Raw genomic sequence first — 22,321 nt, 5'->3', positions numbered from 1 at the left:
GTATGCCAGTTATGGATTATTGACTTTCAGTTCCAAATTTATCCTTTTTGCCTGCTCTGTGAAATGGATTTGGGACCTTTAAATACTTATCCTTTACCAGCTGGCAGGTATTAAGCTTTGTCAGTAGAGGGCAACAGAGAGATACTGCAGGAAGGATGGGTTTCCTTTCCTGTTTCTAGTGCTTGGGTTGGGCAGGGTTCTGTGCTGTAGGCAGCTTCTCCAGCGTCTGGTTCCTGTGCTTCAGCACCTGGTTTCTTCAGTGTATGATGGCCAGCAGCCAGAAATTTCTCCTGGCACCTCCCCCTGAAAAGTGGTTTGTAGTAGACGGCCTCTTGTGAGACTCGTCACCAAGAATGGCTTTCCCCAGCACCATATAAGGTAGATTTCTGGCAACTTCCACCAGTGCAGCACCACAGCAGCTTCCCTATCTAGTGAGCCATAGGCGCATCCCCTCTAACAAAGTCTGCACCTCAGCTCTGGAGTGATCTTCACTGGACACTTTATCTCAGCCCTAGAGGAAGTGGCTGTTCCTTACATTGCTAATCCTGTATTCTTTGAGAGTTCTCTTTTACTTCTTTACTAGTCAGTCCCTTATTACTCTAATCCCTTGTTATAGTTAATGTCTTTAAGTAAATAAAACCTTCCCTGTTCAAATTACTATGTGGTTCCTCTCTCCTGACTAGACTCAGACTGATACAACTGGTAATTTCTAAAGGGGATGATAAGGTTTTTTGTTTGATGAACTTATCTGTCAAAATTAAGGATTTATGGGCTTCCCTGGTGGCGCAGTGATTGAGAGTCCGCCTGCCGATGCAGGGGACACGGGTTCGTGCCCCGGTCCGGGAAGATCCCACATGCCGCGGAGCGGCTGGGCCCGTGAGCCATGGCCGCTGAGCCTGCGCGTCTGGAGCCTGTGCTCTGCAACGGGAGAGGCCACAACAGTGAGAAGCCCACGTACCGCAAAAAAAAAAAAAAAAAAAATTAAGGATTTATGTTTAATCCTTTTATCAATGAAGGATAAAACTAATGGACATCATAGAAGACAGCTGAAATGTCTAAAACTGACAAGATATACAAGTCGTATATCTACAATGTACAAGAAACCATCAGCAAGAAAAATTGAGCAACCCCAACAGAAAAATGGGCAGAGGATGTGAATAAGCAATCTAAAAAGAGAAACTCAAAAGGGCACTAAGAAGTGTTCAGATTCAGTAATCAGAGAAACTCAAATTAACAGAACAATGAGATTATTGCATCACACCTTTTGGTTTAAAAAACATTTGGAAGCTGGATAATGGTTATATCTCAAATATACCTTAGATCGGCCCTCTCCTCTCCATCACATTTGCTGTCACTCTAGTCCAAGGCCACCATCTTCAGTATTAACATAATACAAAAATGCAACTTTTCTGCCCACTTATATTCTTGCTCCCCCACAATTCACTCTTCACCCGGGAGCATGAGAAATCTTTAAGGGTAATTCAGACACTGAAACTGAGTGCCCCTAAAACCGAGTTCCCTTACTGAGTTTATGATTAATCTCTCTATCCAAGACTTTATTCCCTTTCTTGTGTTCCTTCTGACCTCCATCCTGTGCTAACTGAACATTAATCAACCAGAATCAGATGACGAAAATTGCTGTTGTCAGTAACATTGTTAATGTACTAAAATCGCTATTATAGGGATCATTAACTTACAAACTCAGGACAAGATGAGCTCCCAAGCCATGGACCACAGCCCAGAGACTTGTAAACCAGAGACATCCTGACTCCCGAAACTATGATTAAGAGATGTCACCAGATGATCATCAATCCCAGCCTCTTTTATCTTCCTCTTTAAAAAACAAAACAAAACGAAAAAAACCGTAACTTAAAAACCAATTTGGAGTGGATCTGAGGCTTGTCTCTCACTCTTTTGCTTGGTGCCCTGCAATAAGCACTGTACTTTTCTTCACCAAAACCTGGTGTCAGTAGATTGGCTATGCTTCGCATGGAGTGAGCAGACCCGTGTTCAGTTAGGTAACAATACCATTTCTTTGCTTAGAACCTTTTAACTTCCTGTTGCTCTTCGAATAAAATCCATTAGCATGGCCTGCAGGTGATCCACGTGATCTCCTTACCTACCTCTCCAGTTTCATACTGTGCCACTCTCCTTGCTTACTGCTGTCCAGCAAATATTTCAATGACTTGAACACTTCAAGCGCTTTCCTTCCTCCATAGCTTTTGCACATGCTATTCCCTCTGAATCTTCACATAGCTTACCCTTCTCATCTGTCCTTTTACTCAAAGAAAGCTGGCCACCTTTTCTAGAGCAGATCCTAGTAAGTCTCTATCACTGCTACCCTACTTATTTCTTTCATAACGCAAATTATTAGCTTGTAAATATAAATTACTTAGTTTTAACCTCCCCTACTAGACAATGCACTTCATTGAGGGCAGAGACCATGTTTGTCTTTTTCACCATTAACCTCCAGCACTTAGAACAATGCCTAAGACAAAAATAGGCATTAGAATGTATGTGAATGAATGACTCTATTTTGTGTTTTGGGGGAAGCCTGGACCAGTGAATTACTTTACAAATGCAGGTGCTTCACACTTAAACGTTGTGTTCTAGTTAGTAATGCAACAACAAAACACACAAACAAAAGAACGCCACACATTCGCTCAAAACATTTTGCACTTTAAAAATTATCAGTGCCGGGTTTCCCTGGTGGCGCAGTGGTTGAGAGGCCGCCTGCCGATGCAGGGGACACGGGTTCGTGCCCCAGTCCAGGAGGATCCCACATGCCGCGGAGTGGCTGGGCCCGTGAGCCCTGGCCGCTGGGCCTGCGCGTCCGGAGCCTGTGCTCCGCAATGGGAGAGGCCACAACAGTGAGAGGCCCGCATACTGCAAAAAAAAAAAAAATTATCAGTGCCTCCAAACTTTTCCCCCCTCACGTTGTGTCCATCTTTTCGTTCAAGTCCTTTATCATTTCTAATAAATGGGTGTTCGTTTTCTAAACTGATTTATAATATGTTAGCCTTTGATCGTTTGTTTTGCAGGTATTTTTTCCCAGACCGCCTTTTGACTACTTAGTTTTTGTTTTAATCCTAAGCCTGAACTACTCTAGTAAGGAGGTGCTGTCTGAGGTGACTCCAGAAAGCAGGTGAAGCTGGTTGGGTGGGAGGGTGAAACAGGAGCGCACAGGGACTCTCAAAAGGAAAACAACTATTGATTACGCAAGTCCGGGCCCGCCTATCCTCCTGGTATCCTAGCCACCTACAGCCACTAGCAACCTCCTTCAGCCCGGAGCCTGGCGCGCCTGCCTGACGTCACGGACGCACCGCACAGTTGACTCGGGCCGCGCAAACTCCGTGGCCGTCTACCGGGCGCGCAGAAGCGAATATTGTCGCGGCGCCGGAAGTCCAAGGCACGTGACCGGGTGACAGCGCTCGCTGGGCTGCAGGGCTCGCTTTAGGTGTTGCGGCACGGGATGGCGGAGGCGCCTCCTGTCTCAGGTACTGTCCTGGCCCGCGCGGGACTGGGCCCCTCTCGGGGAGCGGAAATTGAGTCAGTGACGAGTCCTAGGGCACCGGCCATTCGTATCGCGAGAGTGGCGCGTACTAGGGTTGGAGATAGTGGCTCGGAAGGGCCAAGCCACGCGCGTCGTGCGAACCGAGATCTTAATCATCCTTGACTGCGTAGTGAAGCCCGGCATCTGGTTTCTAAGGAGAATGGGTTTGTCCTGCTGAGTCGATGTGGGTGTCCCGCCCTCTCCAGGGCTCAGCCCGGCCTTCCTAGGGCAGCGATATCCGACAGGCGGGCGTCGGCCGGGTCACCGCCAGTGACGGTGTTGGGCTCTCGACGCACGGCGGGTTTGCTCGCTGCGCTTAAGATGTATTCGTGCGTCCTGGGGCAGCGGCGCGTGCGCGAGCCGAGCACCCGTGGTTTCCAGTGTCAGCCTGCCACGAACTCTCAGTGTGAAGTCTCGTTTTCCTCATCTGTGAATTGGGAGTAAATAAGTCAATTACAGTGAAGGTTCCCGCCGCTGCTGTACCTGTTACACAATTGTTAGCTTACTTCTCCTCCCGGAGTTGCCTTTGTGTGCAGAGACAGCCTCATTTGGCTGTTAATAAGACATCCATTTCCACTTCCTTCGGGGTACCTTAGATCTTTGTTTTCCCAACTCTTTGGACGGTGACCGGAAAGGAATATTTTACATGGTGATCTCAGTGCACACAGACATAAATATAAAAACAAACCAAAAATTTCAAGAAGCAGTGGTTTTCCTTCCTATATGCAATGCACTCTACTACATATTTCGTTTGAAAAAATACTTGTCCCAACCCACTGCATGATTTGATTTCATGACCCACTCTTTCTGAAAAACAGGACAGTAGTGTGCAGCATGAGGTTTGTGAACAGTCATGAATTTGAGTCTTCGTTCTGCTACCTACCAGCTGTTGGGGCACCGAGAAGAGTATATATGTATTTGTGTACTTGGTGGCAGGTAAAATGTATTTACTACTGTGGGTCTTGGTCAGAAAAGTTGGATAACACACTGCATTGGTGTACCCTAGTCCTGATTTAGGTATCAATTCATCTTGGAGTGTAGGGACCTTGTTAGGCTGGTGTTTTGTTCTTCTCCCACCCATTTTTTCCCCAAATCCTCTAAATTGGATCCGTTGGTCTTCCTATCGTTAGGCTTACTTCTGGCCCATTTCTACACCATTCAGTGTTTGAAGCAGAATTGAGTGGGGCTAGTTGTGAGTCATAGTTTGGGGCTATGGTGTTGTGCCCCAGGTTACAACCTCTGCCCCACCTACTGAGGCAAAGTCTCCTAGTCCAAAGACCTCCCCAGTCTGTCTCCTGTGCCTTAGTTTGTTTTTGCCTTAGTTCCTATTCCATGTTCTTATTTCAGCATCATCTCTAACCCACACCTCCATCCCCACTCAAGGTTTAATTCTCTTACCTGCTGTTGTCCTGGAACACCAGCCCAGTCCAAGGGGTATCTTCCTGCCCATGGGCAGACTCTCCAGTGCCAACTTTGTCTCTGGACTCTATAATCTACAGTTGGATTTTCCCTTACTCTGCTCCACCCACCCGTTGGTCACCTACCATGGTATTATCTTGAATCTTATCTTATTTTATCTTGATCTTATCTTGGGTACCACTTGCACTATAGCCAAGCCTTGGGGATGAGACATCCTATTTGTTGAGTAACTTACAGCTGCTCAAAATAGTGAAAAAATAAAGGTGTCTCAGATCTTTGTGTTCAGTTTCCTGTGCCCTTTCCCCCTTCCTTATGTCTCTTAAGGATCTTTCAGAGGGCTTTGCCCACTGCCTCATGTCTGGTGGAACACATACTTTATATGAATAGGTGCTGCCCGTCTAGATTCTCAAGTTGCATCAACTCTTTGCTGCTTAACATGAAAACACCCTCTTCCCATCCTTTACCAGGCTATTCTGCACAACTTTACTGATGTTTTTCTGCCCCTTTTACAGCCTTGCTTCTTCAAGCAGAAGAAAACTACACAATACCCACTTGGTCTAATCTACCCATTCACCCCTCTAAGTTATCTCTTATATTTCTGGAACAGCTTCTCTGCCACCTTCTGAATTTGTCTAATCCTCTTGCTGTTTTGTAAAGCCCTCCACCCCACCCCCAGAATTCTGCCCATTGAAAGCTTTCAGGACAAATCCTGGATTGAGAGAGAGGTTACCCTGTGACCTTTATGATCTCGCTCAGTTCTTAAGTATATGTTTCTGTAGTATGGGCCACCCAACCTCTCACATTGGAGCGTAGTATAAGAGTGTGATCTCTAGGGTCACATAGCTTGGGGTGGAATCCTGAATCTGCTTTGGAATACCCCTGTGGCCTTGAGCAGGTTACTTACTCTCTACAGTGTCTCAACTTTCTCATCAGGAATGTAAAGATTAAATGAGTTAACATATGCAAAGTGCTTAGAATAGTGCCTGACACATGTTAAGTACCTAATAAATGTTAGGGCTTATTATTAAACCTGAAACCCCATAGGCTGTGCACTGCACCCATCTGTGGTCAAGTTTGTGTTTCAGATAGTTTGTAGTCCTAACGGCAATAATAAAGCACTATTTTAACCACTTTATACATGTTACTAACCTTGCTTTAATCTTCATAGCAACTCTTTGAAGTAGCAACTCTTTACTATTCCATTATTGAGATTAAGTAACTCGCATAAAGACACAAGTGATGGGCAGGGATTTAAATGCAAATTCCAGGCCCTGTTGATTCATAGAATATTCTGTATGCTACACATAGTTCTGACTTTGCTACTAACTGGTTTTGTATCCTTAGGCAAATCTTTTCATCTTTGGACTTCAGAGACTGAGTTGACTATAAAGAAGCATGTTAGGGGGTAAAAATGAGTAGGTTGAAGGGGCATGTGCTTAATTTTTGAGACTCTGGAATTCTGGACCATATTACAGAGATTATGTATGGAAAACCTAAAATATATTCCTGGGGAGAAGAGATGAGATGTACTGATCCTGCTAAGTACTGTCTGTGTGAAGTCTTACTTAAATTCCACAATGACCCTTTGGAATAGTATTATCAGCTTTTGTCATGTATGAGGAAACTAAGGCTAAAAGCAATCAGGTGGTATCCCTAAGCTCATACTATAAGTTGGAGGGCCAGACTTTAAACTGATTTTGGCTGACTCCAAAGCCTGTTTACTTAATGCTATCTTAGAGTTTTGAAATACCACATTGAACCTGCTGATTGATGTCTCACCCCGAACTGTTTGCTGACCTCACATTTGTCGATAAAGATAAACACGTTTATAAATAATACCCGGTAGCCCAGGTGAGCAGTTTTCCTTAGCAATTCAGCAGTAGCTGTTGGTGAGGCTGCTGGTTATGAGATGATCAGTCTTCCACAAGTACCTTGAACCTACCACCTTCACAGGAAACATAGACCTCGTATAGAGACTGTTTTATACAAAGTCCCTAGGAAAGTAACTTTTAGATATGGCTTACAGTCTTCAGGCTTCATGAGTGACCAATTAATTTCTTTACCTGCATGTCTGTTTCTTATGTCCTAGGTACTTTTAAATTGAATACGGACGCTGCTGAGTTCATTCCTCAGGAGAGAAAAAATTCTGGTCTAAACTGTGGGGGTCAAAGGAGACTAGATTCTAATAAAATTGGTAGAAGAAATTATAGTTCACCACCTCCCTGTCACCTTTCCAGGCAAGTCCCTTATGATGACATCTCTGCTGTTCATCACAGTTATCTTTCAGGAAGCAAACCTAAGAGTCAACAGACTTCTTTCCAATCCTCTGCTACTAATAAATCACTCAAGAACCATGGCCTTCCAAATCAACCTTGGCAGAAATTGAGGAGTGAAAAGCAGCATATCAGAGTCAAGAGAACACAGGGTCTCACTGACCAGACCTCAGATGCAGCTGGCTTAGAAAGTGTGGCCAAGTCAGAGAGTGGGACAAACCTCAGAGAGCACAGCCCTTCTGAGAATGAGAAGGAAATTGTCGGTGCAGATCCCAGGGGAGCAAAACCCAAAAAGGCAACCCAGTTTGTATACAGCTATGGTAGAGGACCAAAAGTCAAGGGGAAACTCAAAAGTGAGTGGGGTCACAGAATGACTCCCAAACCTGAGGAGGCGGGACCTGAAAACACCAAACCTGTGGGGGTTATACACCCTGATTCTTCAGATGCATCCTGTAGAAAAGGAGTAGTGGATGGGTATGGGGCCAGGCGCAGCGAGCAGAGAAGATACCCACAGAAGAGGCCTCCCTGGGAAGTGGAGGGGGCCAGGCCACGACCAGGCAGGAATCCACCAAAACAGGAGGGCCAACGGCAAACAAACGCAGGATCCAGAAGCAACATGGCCTCTGTTCCAAAGGAAAATCTCAATGAAAGACCAGCAAAATCTGCCTGTGACAATGGGAACTTGGCAGTTGCCAGCAAGTCTTCCAGAAGGGTTGACCCAGAGAAATGTGCTGTAAGGAGGCAGGATCCTCAGGTAGCATCTTTCCCCCGAGGCAAACAGAACCACATGCTAAAGAATGTGGAAACACATACAGGTAAACCTATCTGAATGGGTGGAAATGTTTTCTCTCTCTTTTTTTTTTTTAAATTTCTGAATAGGTAATACATTCATACAATTTAGAAACCAGAAAATATAAAAAGGTACATAGTTAAAGTCTCTTTCTCTCCTTGTTCATCATCTCCTTGGGTCCTGCCACCACCTGCCCCCCTCCCCAATAGGTAACCACTTACTTAGTTTTTATATATCATAAGCAAATACAGGTAAGGAACGTTTTTCTTAACAAATAAGGAATTTAAAAAGTGCAGGTATGGGTGGTATAGATGTTTGGTTACAAGATTTGTTTTGAATTCTGAAAGCACAAGTAGGGGGTGGTAACATCTCCACTGCCTCTCCTGGTTCCAGCCTGCATCACCTCTTGTCTGCTTATCTGCAACAGTTCCTAACTAATCTTGCCATCTCCAGTTTTTCTCTTTGAGTTCACCTCTTACGTCAGCATCAGAAAGTGATCTTTCTAAAACACGTATTGACCTGCGTCACTCCCCTGCTTAATTCTGTTCACTTTTTCTCGTCACCTACAGATTCTGCCTTCTGCCTTACCCAACAGCCTCATCTTCTGCTGCCTCAGTCCCCACCACATTTTACTCCCTGGACTCTATACTGTCATCTTTCCATGCTGTTGCATATGTGGCTCCTTCTGTCTACACTGTCTACTACTCAGCTCACTGGTGAATTCTTACTCATATTTCAAAAGCTATAGTTTAGTCACATGTCCAGAAAACCTTTTGTCACCTCCACAGATAGCATTAATCTTTTCCAGCCCTGTGATATGTCCTTCCCTTACATATATATGCTTCTTTATAGCATTTACCACTGGAAACCATCATTTGTTTATGTGTCAGTGCCCTCCACTAGTTTATATGGTCCTTGAAAGCAGAGACCATATTTTTCCTTTCAGTTTTATATCTCTATTGCCTAGCACAGCTCTTAGAACACAGTAGGTACTCAGCTCTGACTGTTAGAAAGTTCTTTCTTACATTAAACTGAAAACTTCTTTCCTGTAAATATTTCCTATCTCCTAGTTCAAATTCTGTCCTCTGGAACTACACAGCAGCTAGTCTCTCTCCTCACAGCTTCCTTCCCACTCATTACACATCAGCTCTTTGCAGTATTTGAAGACACTTCTCATTTTACCCTGAGTATATATTTTATCCAGGCTAAATAGCTTCATTCCACCAGCTTTTTCTCATGGACCTTCACCATTCTGGTCTCCCTCCAGTTTAATGTGACATAAAGCCTAACACAGGGAGCCACCACCTGCCCGGGCCTGTTTTTACACAGGCCTATAGTTCTAGTTCTCATTTGCTTCACCAGGCAGTCCTTCTTGGGATCTCGACTTGTGTGTGAACAAAGGCAATGTTATACCAGAGTTGTTCTTGAATCCTCAAGGCTGGTTGATAGTTTCCTGTTGCTTCATAACAAATTACCACAAATGTAGTGGCTTAAGATAACACAACTTTACCATGTCATGGTTTCTGTGGGTCAGGAGTCTGGGTACGGGTTAGCAGAGCTTTCTACTCAGGGTCTCACAGGACTGAAATTTGGCCAGGGATGCAGTCTTATCTGATGTGTGGGGTCCTTCTTGATGCTCACTGGTTGTTGATAGGATTTAGCTCCTAATGGGTGTAGGATCGAGGTCCCCATTTTCTTGCTGGCTGGGGATCACTCTCAGCTCCGAGGGGCCACCCGCAATTCCTTACCACATGGCCCCCTTCACAGCATGGTAGTTTGCTTCTTCAGAGCCTACAGGAAAGAATTTGCTACAGATTCTTTACATCTCTCTGACTTCTGTCTCTGATCACTAGACTCTTTTAAAAGGGCTCACTTGATTAGATCAGGTCTACCCATACTTGAGGGGAGATTATCCAGGGCATGCACACCAGGAGCTGGGAATCTTGGAGGCCACCTTAGAGTTCTGCCTAACAAATCTTTCTGGCTTCACATCCCAGCATTTTCTTGAGACCTCTTTATTCATATTTATTGAGTAGATGCTGTGTGCCAAGCACTGTTCTAGGTACTGGGAATACAGCACTAACGAGATTTACATTCTGGTAGGGAAGACAGGTAGAAAGCACTTAAATATTTAATATGTCAGATGATAAGAGCTAAAATATAAAGCAGGGTTGGGTTTTTTTTGTTTGTTTTTTTAAGCAGGGTTTTTAAAAAATTTATTTTTGGCTGCATTGGGTCTTCATTGCTGCGTGTGGACTTTCTCCAGTTGTGGCGAGCGGGGGCTACTCTTCGTTGCAGTGTGCGGGCTTCTCATTGCAGTGGCTTCTCTTGTGGAGAGCGGACTCTAGGCGCGTGGGCTTCAGTAGTTGTGGCACACGGGCTCAGTAGTTGTGGCTCGTGAGCTCTAGAGCGCAGGCTCAGTAGTTGTGGTGCACGGGAGCTTAGTTGCTCCACGGCCTGTGGGATCTTCCCGGACCAGGGCTCGGACCTGCGTCCCCTGCATTGGCAGGCGGATTCTTAACCACTGTGCCACCAGGGAGGTCCCATAAAGCAGGTTAAGAGGACAGAGTAACAGGGGCGCCAGTTTACATAGGTTGGTCTCTTTGATACGGAGACATTTGAACATAGACCAGAAGGAAGTGCAGAAGTGCACCACGTGGCTCTCTGGAGAAGGGCATTTCAGGCAGAGAGAGAAGCAAGTGTAGATTGGGGTGGGAGGGGAGCATTGTGAGCAATGAAGAGGTGGGCAGTAGGGGAGGTCAGAGAAATCACAGGGACTGGGTCATATGAGGCTCTTAGATTTGGTTCTGAGTAGGAAGGTGAGAAGTAGCTGGGAGGTTTTTGGAGACGGGATGGCATGATCTTACAAGCATTCTAAAATGATCACTCAGTCAGCTGTGTGAGGAATGGGCCCTAAGGAAGCAAGGGAATGAGTTAGGAGGCTGTTGTGGTAATTCAGGTACTTGATGGAGACTTGGATGAAGGTATCAGTGGTGGAAGAGGTAAGAATTGGTTAGACTCTGGGTGTATTTGGGAGGTAAAGCTGACAGAATTTACAGATAGACTGGATGTTGGATGCGGGAGCATGAGAGGAGTCCAGGACGCAGCCAGGGTGTTGTGCCTGAGCAATGTGGAAGGCGAGAATTGCTGCACAGTGCAGTGGTAGTGCATGGGAGGGGAAAGCAGTGTTCGTGTTTTAAACTTTTCACTTAGGAATAATTTTAGATTTATAGAAAGTTTGCAAAGATAGAACAGAGAATTCCCATACACTCTTCACCCAGCTCCCTGTAATGTTAACATCTTTGTCAAAACTAAGAAATTAACACTGGTACCATGGTATTGACTAAACTTCAGACTTTTTTTTTGGCTACGCCGCGAGGCTTCCAGCGAGGCTTGTGGGAGCTTAGTTTTTTGACCAGGGATTGAACTCGTGCCCTTGGCAGTGAAAGCACAGAGTCCTAACCACTGGACCGCCAGGGAATTCCCCCGGACTTTAGTTGGATTTCACCAGTTTTCCTACTAATACCCTTTTCCTGCTCCAGGGTGCAATCCAGGATATCACATTGCATTTAATCAGCATGTGTCCTTATTCTCCTCCAATCTGTGACAATTTCTTAGCCTTTCCTTGTTGGAAAACGTGTTTTTGCGTATGTTTTGCTTTGTCTCCTCCTTGTTCAGGAAAGATAAAGAATTTGGTTAAATTTATTAGATTTGAGTTGTCTACTAGACTGCCATATGGATATGTTAAATAGACAGTTGGATATAAAATTCACAGAAGAGATCTGGACTGGAGATTTAAATTTGGGCATTGTCAGTGTAGAGATGGTGTTTAATGGACTAGAGGAGGTCACCTAAGGTGTGAGTGTAGTTAGACAAAAAAAGAGGCTTCCCTGGTGGCGCAGTGGTTGGGAGTCCGCCTGCCAATGCAGGGGACACGGGTTCGTGCCCCGGTCTGGGAGGATCCCGCGTGCCGCAGAGCGGCTGGGCCTGTGAACCATGGCCGCTGAGCCTGCGCGTCCGGAGCCTGTGCTCCGCAATGGGAGAGGCCACAGCAGTGAGAGGCCTGCGTACCACAAAAAAAAAAAAGAGTGAGGTTGGAGCCTACCTAGGCTTGGCTGGAAAATGAGCATCCAGTAAAGGAAACGGAGAAAGAGTAAACTGAACTAGGATGTGAAATGTTCTAAACACCAAGTAAAGAAATTCAAGGAGGAGGCAGTGATAATTGTGCTAAATGCTGTTGATCAAGTACAGCAGGATAACTGCACATTGACTATTGGATTTAGCAATGTGAAGGTTACTGGTCTTTTTTTTTTTTTTGAATTTTATTTTATTTATTTTTTTATACAGCAGGTTCTTATTAGTTATCTATTTTATACATATTAGTGTATATATGTCAATCCCAATCTCCCAATTCATTGCACCACCACCGCCCCCCCGCCCCGCCTCTTTCCCCGCTTGGTGTCCATACGTTTGTTCCCTACGTCTGTGTTTCAATTTCTGCTCTGCAAACCGGTTCATCTGTACCATTTTTCTAGGTTCCACATATATGCGTTAATATACGATATTTGCTTTTCTCTTTCTGACTTATTTCACTCTGTACAACAGTCTCTAGATTGATCCACGTCTCTACTAATGACGCAATTTCGTTCCTTTTTATGGCTGAGTAATATTCCATTGTATATATGTACCACATCTTCTTTATCCATTCATCTGTCAGTGGGCATTTAGGTTGCTTCCATGACCTGGCTACTGTAAATAGTGCTGCAGTGAACATTGGGGTGCATGTGTCTTTTTGAATTACGGTTTTCTCTGGGTATATGTCCAGTAGTGGGATTGCTGGGTCATATGGTAATTCTATTTTTAGTTTTTTAAGGAACCTCCATGCTGTTCCCCATAGTGGCTGTATCAATTTACATTCCCACCAACAGTGCAAGAGGGCTCCCTTTTCTCCACACCCTCTCCAGCATTTGTTCTTCATAGATTTTCTGATGATGCCCATTCTGACTGGTGTAAGGTGATATCTCATTGTACTTTTGACTTGCATTTCTCTAATAATTAGTGATGTTGAGCAGCTTTTCATGTGCTTTTTCGCCATCTGTATGTCTTCTTTGGAGAAATGTCTATTTAGGTCTTCTGCCCATTTTTTGGATTGGATTGTTTTTTTTTTAATATTGAGCTGCATGAGCTGTTTATATATTTTGGAGATTAATCCTTTGTCTGTTGATTCGTTTGCAAATATTTTCTCCCATTCTGAGAGTTGTCTTTTTGTCTTGTTTGTAGTTTCCTTTGCTTTGCAAAAGCTTTTAAGTTTCATTAGGTCCCGTTTGTTTATCTTTGTTTTTATTTCCATTACTCTAGGAGGTGGGGCAAAAAAGATCTTGCGGTGATTTATGTCAAAGAGTGTTCTGCCTATGTTTTCCTTTAAGAGTTTTATAGTATCTGGTCTTACATTTAAGTTTCTAATCCATTTGAGTTTATTTTTGTGTATGGTGTTAGGGAGTGTTCTAATTTCATTCTTTTACATGTAGCTGTCCAATTTTCCCAGCACCACTTATTGAAGAAGCTGTCTTTTCTCCATTGTATATACTTGCCTCCTTTGTCATAGATTAGTTGACCATAGGTGCGTGGGTTTATCTCTGGGCTTTCTATCCTGTTCCATTGATCTATATTTCTGTTTTTGTGCCAGTACCATATTTTTTTGATTACTGTAGCTTTGTAGTATAGTCTGAAGTCAGGGAGTCTGATTCCTTCAGCTCGGTTTTTTTCCCTCAAGACTGCTTTGGCTATTCAGGGTCTTTTGTATCTCCATACAAATTTTAAGATTTTTTTGTTCTACTTCTGTAAAAAATGCCATTGGTAATTTGATAGGGATTGCATTGAATCTGTAGATTGCTTTGGGTAGTAGAGTCATTTTCACAATATTGATTCTTCCAATTCAAGAACATGGTATAGCTCTCCATCTGTTTGTATCATCTTTAATTTCTTTCATTAGTGTCTTACAGTTTTCTGCACACAGGGCTTTTCCTCCCTAGGTAGGTTTATTCCTAGGATTTTATTCTTTTTGTTGCAATGGTAAATGGGAGTGTTTCTTTAATTTCTTTTTCAGATTTTTCATCATTAGTGTATAGGAATGCAAGAGATTTCTGTGCATTAATTTTGTATTCTGCTATTTTACCAAATTCATTGATTAGCTCTAGTAGTTTTCTGGTGGCATCTTCAGGATTCTCTATGTATAGTATCAAGTTATCTGCAAACAGTGACAGTTTTACTTCTTCTTTTCCAACTTGTATTCCTTTTATTTCTTTTTCTTCTCTGATTGCCGTGGCTAGGACTTCCAAAACTATGTTGAATAATAGTGGTGAGAGTGGACATCCTTGTCTTGTTCCTGATCTTAGAGGAAATGCTTTCAGTTTGTCACCATTGAGAATGATGTTTGCTGTGGGTTTGTCGTATATGGCCTTTATAATGTTGAGGTAGTTTCCCTCTGTGCCCACTTTCTGGAGAGTTTTTATCATAAATCGGTGTTGAATTTTGTCAAAAGCTTTTTCTGCATCTATTGAGATGATCATATGGTTTTTATTTTTCAGTTTGTTACTGTGGTGTATCACATTGATTGATTTGCGTATATTGAAGAATCCTTGCATCCCTGGGATAAATCCCACTTGATCATGGTGTATGAGCATTTTAATGTGTTGTTGGATTCTGTTTGCTAGTATTTTGTCGAGGATTTTTGCATCTATATTTATCAGTGATATTGGTCTGTAATTTTCTTTTTTTGTAGTATCTTTGTCTGGTTTTGGTATTAGGGTGATGGGGACCTCCCATAACGAGTTTGGGAGTGTTCCTTCCTCTGCAATTTTTTGGAAGACTTTGAGAAGGATGGGTGTTAGCTCTTCTCTAAATGTTTGATAGAATTCGCCTGTGAAGCCATCTGGTCATGGACTTTTGTTTGTTGGAAGATTTTTAATCACAGTTTCAATTTCAGTACTTGTGATTGGTCTGTTCATATTTTCTGTTTCTTCCTGGTTCAGTCTTAGAGGGTTATACCATTCTAAGCATTTGTCCATTTCTTCCAGGTTGTCCATTTTATTGGCATGGGGTTGCTTGTAGTAGTCTCTTATGATGCTTTGTATTTCTGTGGTGTCTGTTTTAACTTCTGCTTTTTCATTTCTAATTTTTATTTGAGTCTTCTCCCTCTTTTTCTTGATGAGTCTGGCTAATGGTTTATCAATTTTGTTTATCTTCTCAAAAAACCAGCTTTTAGTTTTATTGATCTTTGCTATTGTTTTCTTTGTTTCTGTTTCATTTATTTCTGCTCTGATCTTTATGATTTCTTTCCTTCTGCTAATTTTGGGTTTTGTTTGTTCTTTTTTCTCTAGTTCCTTTAGGTGTAAGGGTAAGATGTTTATTTGAAATTTTTCTTGTTTCTTGAGGTAGGATTGTATTGCTATAAACTTTCCTCTTAGAACTGCATTTGCTGCATCCCATAGGTTTTGGATAGTCGTGTTTTCATTGTCATTTGTCTCTAGGTATTTTTTGGTTTCCTCTGATGTCTTCAGTGATCTCTTGGTTATTTAGTAATGTATTGTTTAGCCTCCATGTGTTTATGTTTTTTATGTTTTTTTCCCTGTAATTCATTTCTAATCTCCTAGTGTTGTGGTTAGAAAAGATGCTTGATATGATTTCAATTTCCTTAAATTTACTGAGGCTTGATTTGTGACCCAAGATGTGATCTATCCTGGAGAATGTTCCATGCGCACTTGAGAAGAAAGTGTAATCTGCTGTTCTCAGATGGAATGTCCTATAAATATCAATTAAATCTATCTGGTCTGTTGTGTCATTTAAAGCTTGTGTTTCCTTATTTGTTTTCTGTTTGGATGATCTGTCCATTGGTGTAAATGAGGTGTTAAAGTTCCCCACTATTATAGTGTTACTGTCAATTCTTCTTTTATAGCTGTTAGCAGTTGCCTTATGTATTGAGGTGCTCCTGTGTTGGCTGCATATATAAGTGTTATGTCTTCTTCTTGGATTGATTCCTTGATCATTATGTAGTGTCCTTCCTTGTCTCTTGTAACATTCTTTGTTTTAAAGTCTACTTTATCTGATATGAGTTTTGCTACTCCAGCTTTCTTTTGATTTCCATTTGCATGGAATATCTTTTTCCATCCCCTCACTTTCAGTCTGTATGTGTCCCTAGGTCTGAAGTGGGTCTCTTGTAGACAGCATATATATAGGTCTTGCTTTTGTATCTGTTCAGCGAGCCTGTGTCTTTTGGTTGGAGCATTTAATCCATTCATGTTTAAGGTAATTATCGATATGTATGTTCCTATTACCATTTTCTTAATTGTTTTGGGTTTGTTTTTGTAGGTCCTTTTCTTCTCTTGTGTTTCCCACTTAAAGATGTTCCTTTAGCATTTGTTGTAGAGCTGGTTTGGTGGTGCTGAATTCTCTTAGCTTTTGCTTGTCTGTAAAGCTTTTGATTTCTCCATCGAATGTGAATGAGGTCCTTGCTGGGTAGAGTAATGTTGGTTGTAGTTTCATCACTTTAAATATGTCGTGCCACTCCCTTCTGGCTTGTAGAGTTTCTGCTGAGAAATCAGCTGTTAACCTTATTGGAGTTCCCTTGTATGTTATTTGTCATTTTTCCCTTGCTGCTTTCAATAATTTTTCTTTGTCTTTAATTTTTGCCAATTTGATTACTAGCATCTCGGCGTGTTTCTCCTTGGGTTTATCCTGTGTGGGACTCTCTGCGCTTCTTGGACTTGAGTGGTTCTCTCCTTTCCCATGTTAGGGAAGTTTTTGACTATAATCTCTTCCAATATTTTCTTGGGTCCTTTCTGTCTGTTTTCTCCTTCTGGGATCCCTATAATGTGAATGTTGTTGCATTTAATGTTGTCCCAAAGGTCTCTTAGGCTGTCTTCATTTCTTTTCATTCTTTTTTCTTTATTCTGTTCCGCAGCAGTGAATTCCACCATTCTGTCTTCCAGGTCACTTTTCCGTTCTTCTGCCTCAGTTATTCTGCTGTTGATTCCTTCTAGTGTATTTTTCATTTCATTTATTGTATTGTTCATCTCTGTTTGTTTGTTTTTTAATTCTTCTAGGTCTTTGTTAAACATTTCTTGGAATTTGCCTCCATTCTTTTTCCAAGGTCCTGGATCATCTTCACTATCATCTTCACTATTCTGAATTCTTTTTCTGGAAGGTTGCCTATCTCCACTTCATTTAGTTGTTTTTCTGGGGTTTTATCTTGTTTCTTCATCTGGTACATAGCCCTCTGCCTTTTTATCTTGTCTATCTGTGAATGTGGTTTTTGTTCCACAGGCTGCAGGATTGTAGTTCTTCTAGTTTCTGCTTTCTGTCCTCTGGTGGATGAGGCTATCTAAGAAGCTTGAGCAAGTTTCCTCAAGGTTACTGGTCTTGCTAAGAGCAGTTTTAGTGGAGTAGTGGAGATGAAAGCTTGATTGGAATGGAAAGAGAGGCTTACCCCAAATATAAGTGTCCATGGCTGTTTGAGAGTGGGCTTTGCTTACTCTCACTCTGAACTGAGAGAACCTAGCACTGCCCAGTCCTCCCAGACTGCCTGGATCCCTCATTCTGCAGTAACAAAACCCCCTATATCCTTTATTTGTTTTGGCTCTGCTCCTGCTCTTAATTGACCTATGGCCTTCTGTCGAGTCACCACTTCCTTACAGCCTCAGAGCCTGCTGTTTTCCCTTATCCCACTTACCTTAGTTTCTGGAAGACGGGAAGAGCACACTCCTTCCCCAGTTTCATTTCTAAGCTATTATTCTTCTACCTTTGTATCAGAATCCCTGCTTTTTTGAAGCTAATGCTGCATGACCTTTTCTCTCCATCCCCTTCCATGTCTCCTTATCTTTGTCATCTGTGAGCCTCCACATCTCCCAGCCCCAGCCTCAGTTATTAATGCATCTAGCCTGTATCTTTTTTCTACCCCAGTGATTCTCAAGGTATAGTCCCAGATCAGCAGCTGTCAGCAATACCTGGGAACTTGTTAGAAATGCACATTCTTGGGCCTCACCTCAGAGTTAGTAAACAGAAATTCTGGGTGTGGGGCCCAGCAGTCTCTTCTTTTAACAAGCCTCCAGGTGGTTCTCATGCACATTCAAGTTTGAGAACTACTGATTTACCATAAATCCTGCTGTTGTTCTGTGTGACTTCAATGATCACGTGGGTTATGTCATCCTCAGGTTCTTTGATCTTGTCACCTGCAGTGACCTTCATATCCGTTCCACCTCCACACGCACTACCAAGGAAATGACCCTGGGGATGCCCCGTCTCTGAAATTCTAAAGTCCTGTGTCCTGCTTTCTGACCATAACCTCCTATCCTTTTGGCTCTCCCAGTCTCTTCCACCCACTATCAGTTCAGTCTCCATCCTTCTTCATCCCCTCTTCAGGTTAGGCCTTACTGTAAGTCATTTGAAGTATTATCCTTCTGCCAAGACATTTGGCAGGATCCCAGCCCTGGGTGGATGCTGCAGTCTAGCTTTTCTACCCTATCTGGATAACAGAATGCCATTTCAGGAAATCGTATAACAGTATAGATTTGGCACTGCTGCAAATTCACTCGCCCTCTGAGGAAAGCCTTCCTGATCACCCTGTTTAAAACCATAATACTTCCCCCACTGCCGACCCTTGCTAACCTCTTTTCCTGGCTTATTTTTTTCCATAGCACTTATTACTATTTGATGATACTACTTATTTTCATTATTTATTTGTTTATTGATTACCTTCCACCACAAGATAGGAAACTTCATAAGGGCAGAAGATTTTTGTCTGTTTTGTTCACTGTATACTCTTAGTGTCTAAAGAGTGTCTGGTACATGGTCAGTTCCCAGTAAATATTTTTGAATAGTGGTCTCCAGCTCAGCTGGCTTTCAGCGCTGCCGTTTTCCCCTTATATGACCTTGGGCAGCTGTCCCTCCCATTTTCATCTAAGACTATTCCAAACCTTTTCCACACTTATTCAAACCTTCCTAACATTGATCTCTGAACCCCAGTGGACCTCCTTGCCTCCTACTTCACTGAGAAAGGGGAGGTCATCACTGAGAAAGGGCATAATTTTCTCAACTTTTTGCTCTCTCTAAGCAAACTCAGAGACATCTGTGCCTGTTATTCCTTTTCTTTCATTCTGAGATCTCTTTTATTTCCTTTCATCAACCTTTCCACATCTACTACTCCAAGTTCTCAACCTGAAGCTCTTCCTGAGTCTGTCCTGCCCTCTAAAAGAAAAACTTGCCCCACACGGGACCTCCCAGTAGTGTTTCTTTCCTTCCATTCAGTCTAATCAAGAGTCATCCACTCTGGGGCTTCCCTGGTGGCGCAGTGGTTGAGAGTCTGCCTGCCGATGCAGGGGACACGGGTTTGTGCCCTGGTCCGGGAAGATCCCACATGAGCCCGTGAGCCATGGCTGCTGAGCCTGCGCGTCCGGAGCCTGTGCTCCGCAACGGGAGAGGCCGCAACAGTGAGAGGCCCGCGTACCGCAAAAAAAAAAAAAAAAAAAGAGTCATCCACTCTGTGTCCTTTTCCCTAATCTGATTTCATGTCTCAGTCCTCTGGCATCATCACCACTTGACTCAGAGCTACTGGTAAGGTCACGGATGACTCAGTCCTTACTGTTATCCTGGACTTCCCTTTGAGTTGGACACAAAGGGGTCTTTTCTGAAATGTAACTTCCTTGACTCCTTTGTTACCACACACTTCTGGTCCTTCTTGTTCTCCTTGACTGTTCCTGTTTATGTCCTTCACTCTTCTCTTCCTCCACCTCTTTCCTAAATGTTGGTGTTACCTAGGGCTTTATCTCAGCCCTCTCTTCTTACTTGATAAGGCTTCATTGGGAGATTACAACCAGTTCTGTACTTTCAAACCACTGCCTCTGGGCTGTACTGATTTCTAAACCTTTACATCCAGCCCCTAAGCTCTGCCATAGGCCTTAGACTCACATAAATAAATGTGATGTCTGACATATGCTTCAGACTCAGCAAGACCATCTTGAACACGTTGATCATGCTTACGTTGTATTAGCTTTTTAAAAACAGCTGCCTTACCTTAAATAAGGCAGCTTACTAAAGTTGATAGGTTAATTTACCTTTATTCCCACCATCCAGATATAATCAGCTTTAACCTTTTAGTCTGTTTCCTTAAAGAATTTTTCAATGCTCAGTTTTACATAGTTGAAATCATATAATAAAAATAATCTTTATTCTTTTATTGCTTATTATAGTGTTATATTTTTCCACTCATTAAGAAATCTTTGTAAACCTTATTTTAAATTAATATATAATATGCCATAAATAGATATGCATTAATATTTAAACAATCTCTATCTCCCCCCCCCCTTTTTTTTTTTTTTTTTTTTTTTTTTTTTTTTTTGTGGTACGCGGGCCTCTCACTGCTGTGGGCCTCTCCCGTTGCGCAGCACAGGCTCCGGACGCTCAGGCTCAGCGGCCATGGCTCACGGGCCCAGCTGCTCCGCAGCACGTGGGATCTTCCCAGATCGGGGCACGAACCCGCGTCCCCTGGAACGGCAGGTGGACTCTCAACCACTGCGCCACCAGGGAAGCCCCCCTTTTTTTTGCTGATATATTTTAAAGTAAATTCCAGATATCAGGCTATTTCACCTTCATATACTTTTAGGTTACATCTATTTAAAAAATATGGCCGTTTTCTTACATAATCATAGTGCCGTTATTGTGCTTGACAAAATTAGCAATAATTCCTTGAAATCATCTAATACCTGGTCCACAATTGAATTTCCCTGTTTGCCTCAAAAATGTCTTTTTACACTTGGATTTTTCTTTTATTTTTTTGCGGTACGCGGGCCTCTCACTGTTGTGGCCTCTCCCGTTGCAGAGCACAGGCTCCGGACGCGCAGGCCCAGCGGCCATGGCTCACGGGCCTAGCCACTCTGCGGCATGTGGGATCTTCCCGGACCAGGGCACGAACCCGTGTCCCCTGCATTGGCAGGTAGACTCTCAACCACTGCGCCACCAGGGAAGCCCTACACTTGGATTTTTCAAATCAGGATTGTTTTAGGTTTTGTTTTGTTTAAGACAGTTATTTATTGGTGTATCTGAAAAGTTTGTAGTGCATTCTCCAGACAGGTCTCTGTTCTTCTGGTTTTTTAAGTGGGTTTGTCACCCTCTTTACTGACATACTATCAAAGTAAAAGTATAGAGAATATACAGTCATGACTGGGGAATGATGGAGAAGCCCTAGTGGGAGAGGGCCTAGGATTGAAGAAGAGCCAGTGGTCAGGATAGGGCTGCATCCACCATGGACAAGAGTCTTGCACCTGAAATGTGATAGTTCACTAGCAGAGAGCTATTCCAGAATAGTACCATGTTTTACGTATGTTACACGCTTAGATAAAACTGAAATGTTGGTGAAAGAATTATACTGTTTCTCTTTCTAGTATGTTTCTAGAACCTTTTACTATTATTTATTATTTTCATTCATTCATACAACAGGTATTATTGAGTACCTTCCATGTGTAGAGTTAGGAAATAAACAAGGTAAAATATATGATAGACTTAAGTGGTGTGAAGAAAGATAAGGGAGATAGGGAATGCTGAGGGAGTGGGTTACAGTTTTTTTGTTTTTTTGGGGGGAGGGGTGGGTTCCAGTTTTTAAAGTGTGGCCAGAGACTGCCTCATTGAGAAGACCACATTTTTTAAAAATTAATTAATTAATTTAGTTTTGGCTGTGTTGGGTCTTCGTTTCTGTGCGAGGGCTTTCTCCAGTTGTGGCGAGCAGGGGCCACTCTTCATCGCAGTGCATTGGCCTCTCACTGTCGCGGCCTGTCTTGTTGCGGAGCACAGGCTCCAGACGCGCAGGCTCAGTAGTTGTGGCTCACGGGCCTAGTTGCTCCGCGGCATGTGGGATCCTCCCAGACCAGGGCTCAAGCCCGTGTCCCCTGCATTGGCAGGCAGACTGTCAACCACTGCACCACCAGGGAAGCCCGAGAAGACCACATTTTGAGTAAACACCTGAAGCGGGTGAGGGACTGAGCTGTGCAAATGTCTGGGGGACAGTATTCTAGGCAGAGGGAATAGCAAGTTGTAAAGACCTTCCCGCAGGAATCTGCCTTCCAGTTTAGGGCTGGGAAGGAGGCAGTGTCGTCTCAGAGTGGTGGCCTAGGGAAAGAGGAATCACAGATGAGGACCGGGGGCCAATGAAGGCCATTGTAAGGACTTTGGCTTTTACAGGCATGTGATGTAGGAACCATTGGCAAATTCTGAGCAGAGGAGTGTATCATCTATTAATAA

General features: G+C 43.1%; 1 protein-coding gene across 4 annotated transcripts in view; it reads left to right on the top strand.

Moving 5' to 3' along the window:
• The first annotated feature begins 3,362 nt into the window (after window positions 1–3,362).
• NFX1 (nuclear transcription factor, X-box binding 1) overlaps window positions 3,363–22,321 on the top strand; it is an 80,460-nt gene continuing 61,501 nt past the window's right edge. For all 4 annotated transcript variants that reach the window (XM_033437776.2, XM_004275083.4, XM_012534908.3 and 1 more), the window contains exons 1-2: window positions 3,363–3,497; window positions 7,062–8,060. In XM_033437776.2, the coding sequence (XP_033293667.1) occupies window positions 3,473–3,497; window positions 7,062–8,060 (1,024 nt within the window). In that variant the 5' untranslated portion in view covers window positions 3,363–3,472. The remainder of the gene's footprint in view (window positions 3,498–7,061; window positions 8,061–22,321) is intronic.

Source organism: Orcinus orca, chromosome 6 (genome assembly GCF_937001465.1).
Source record: "Orcinus orca chromosome 6, mOrcOrc1.1, whole genome shotgun sequence".
NCBI classification, from domain to species: domain Eukaryota; kingdom Metazoa; phylum Chordata; class Mammalia; order Artiodactyla; family Delphinidae; genus Orcinus; species Orcinus orca.
This window is presented reverse-complemented; position numbering and strand designations above follow the sequence as displayed.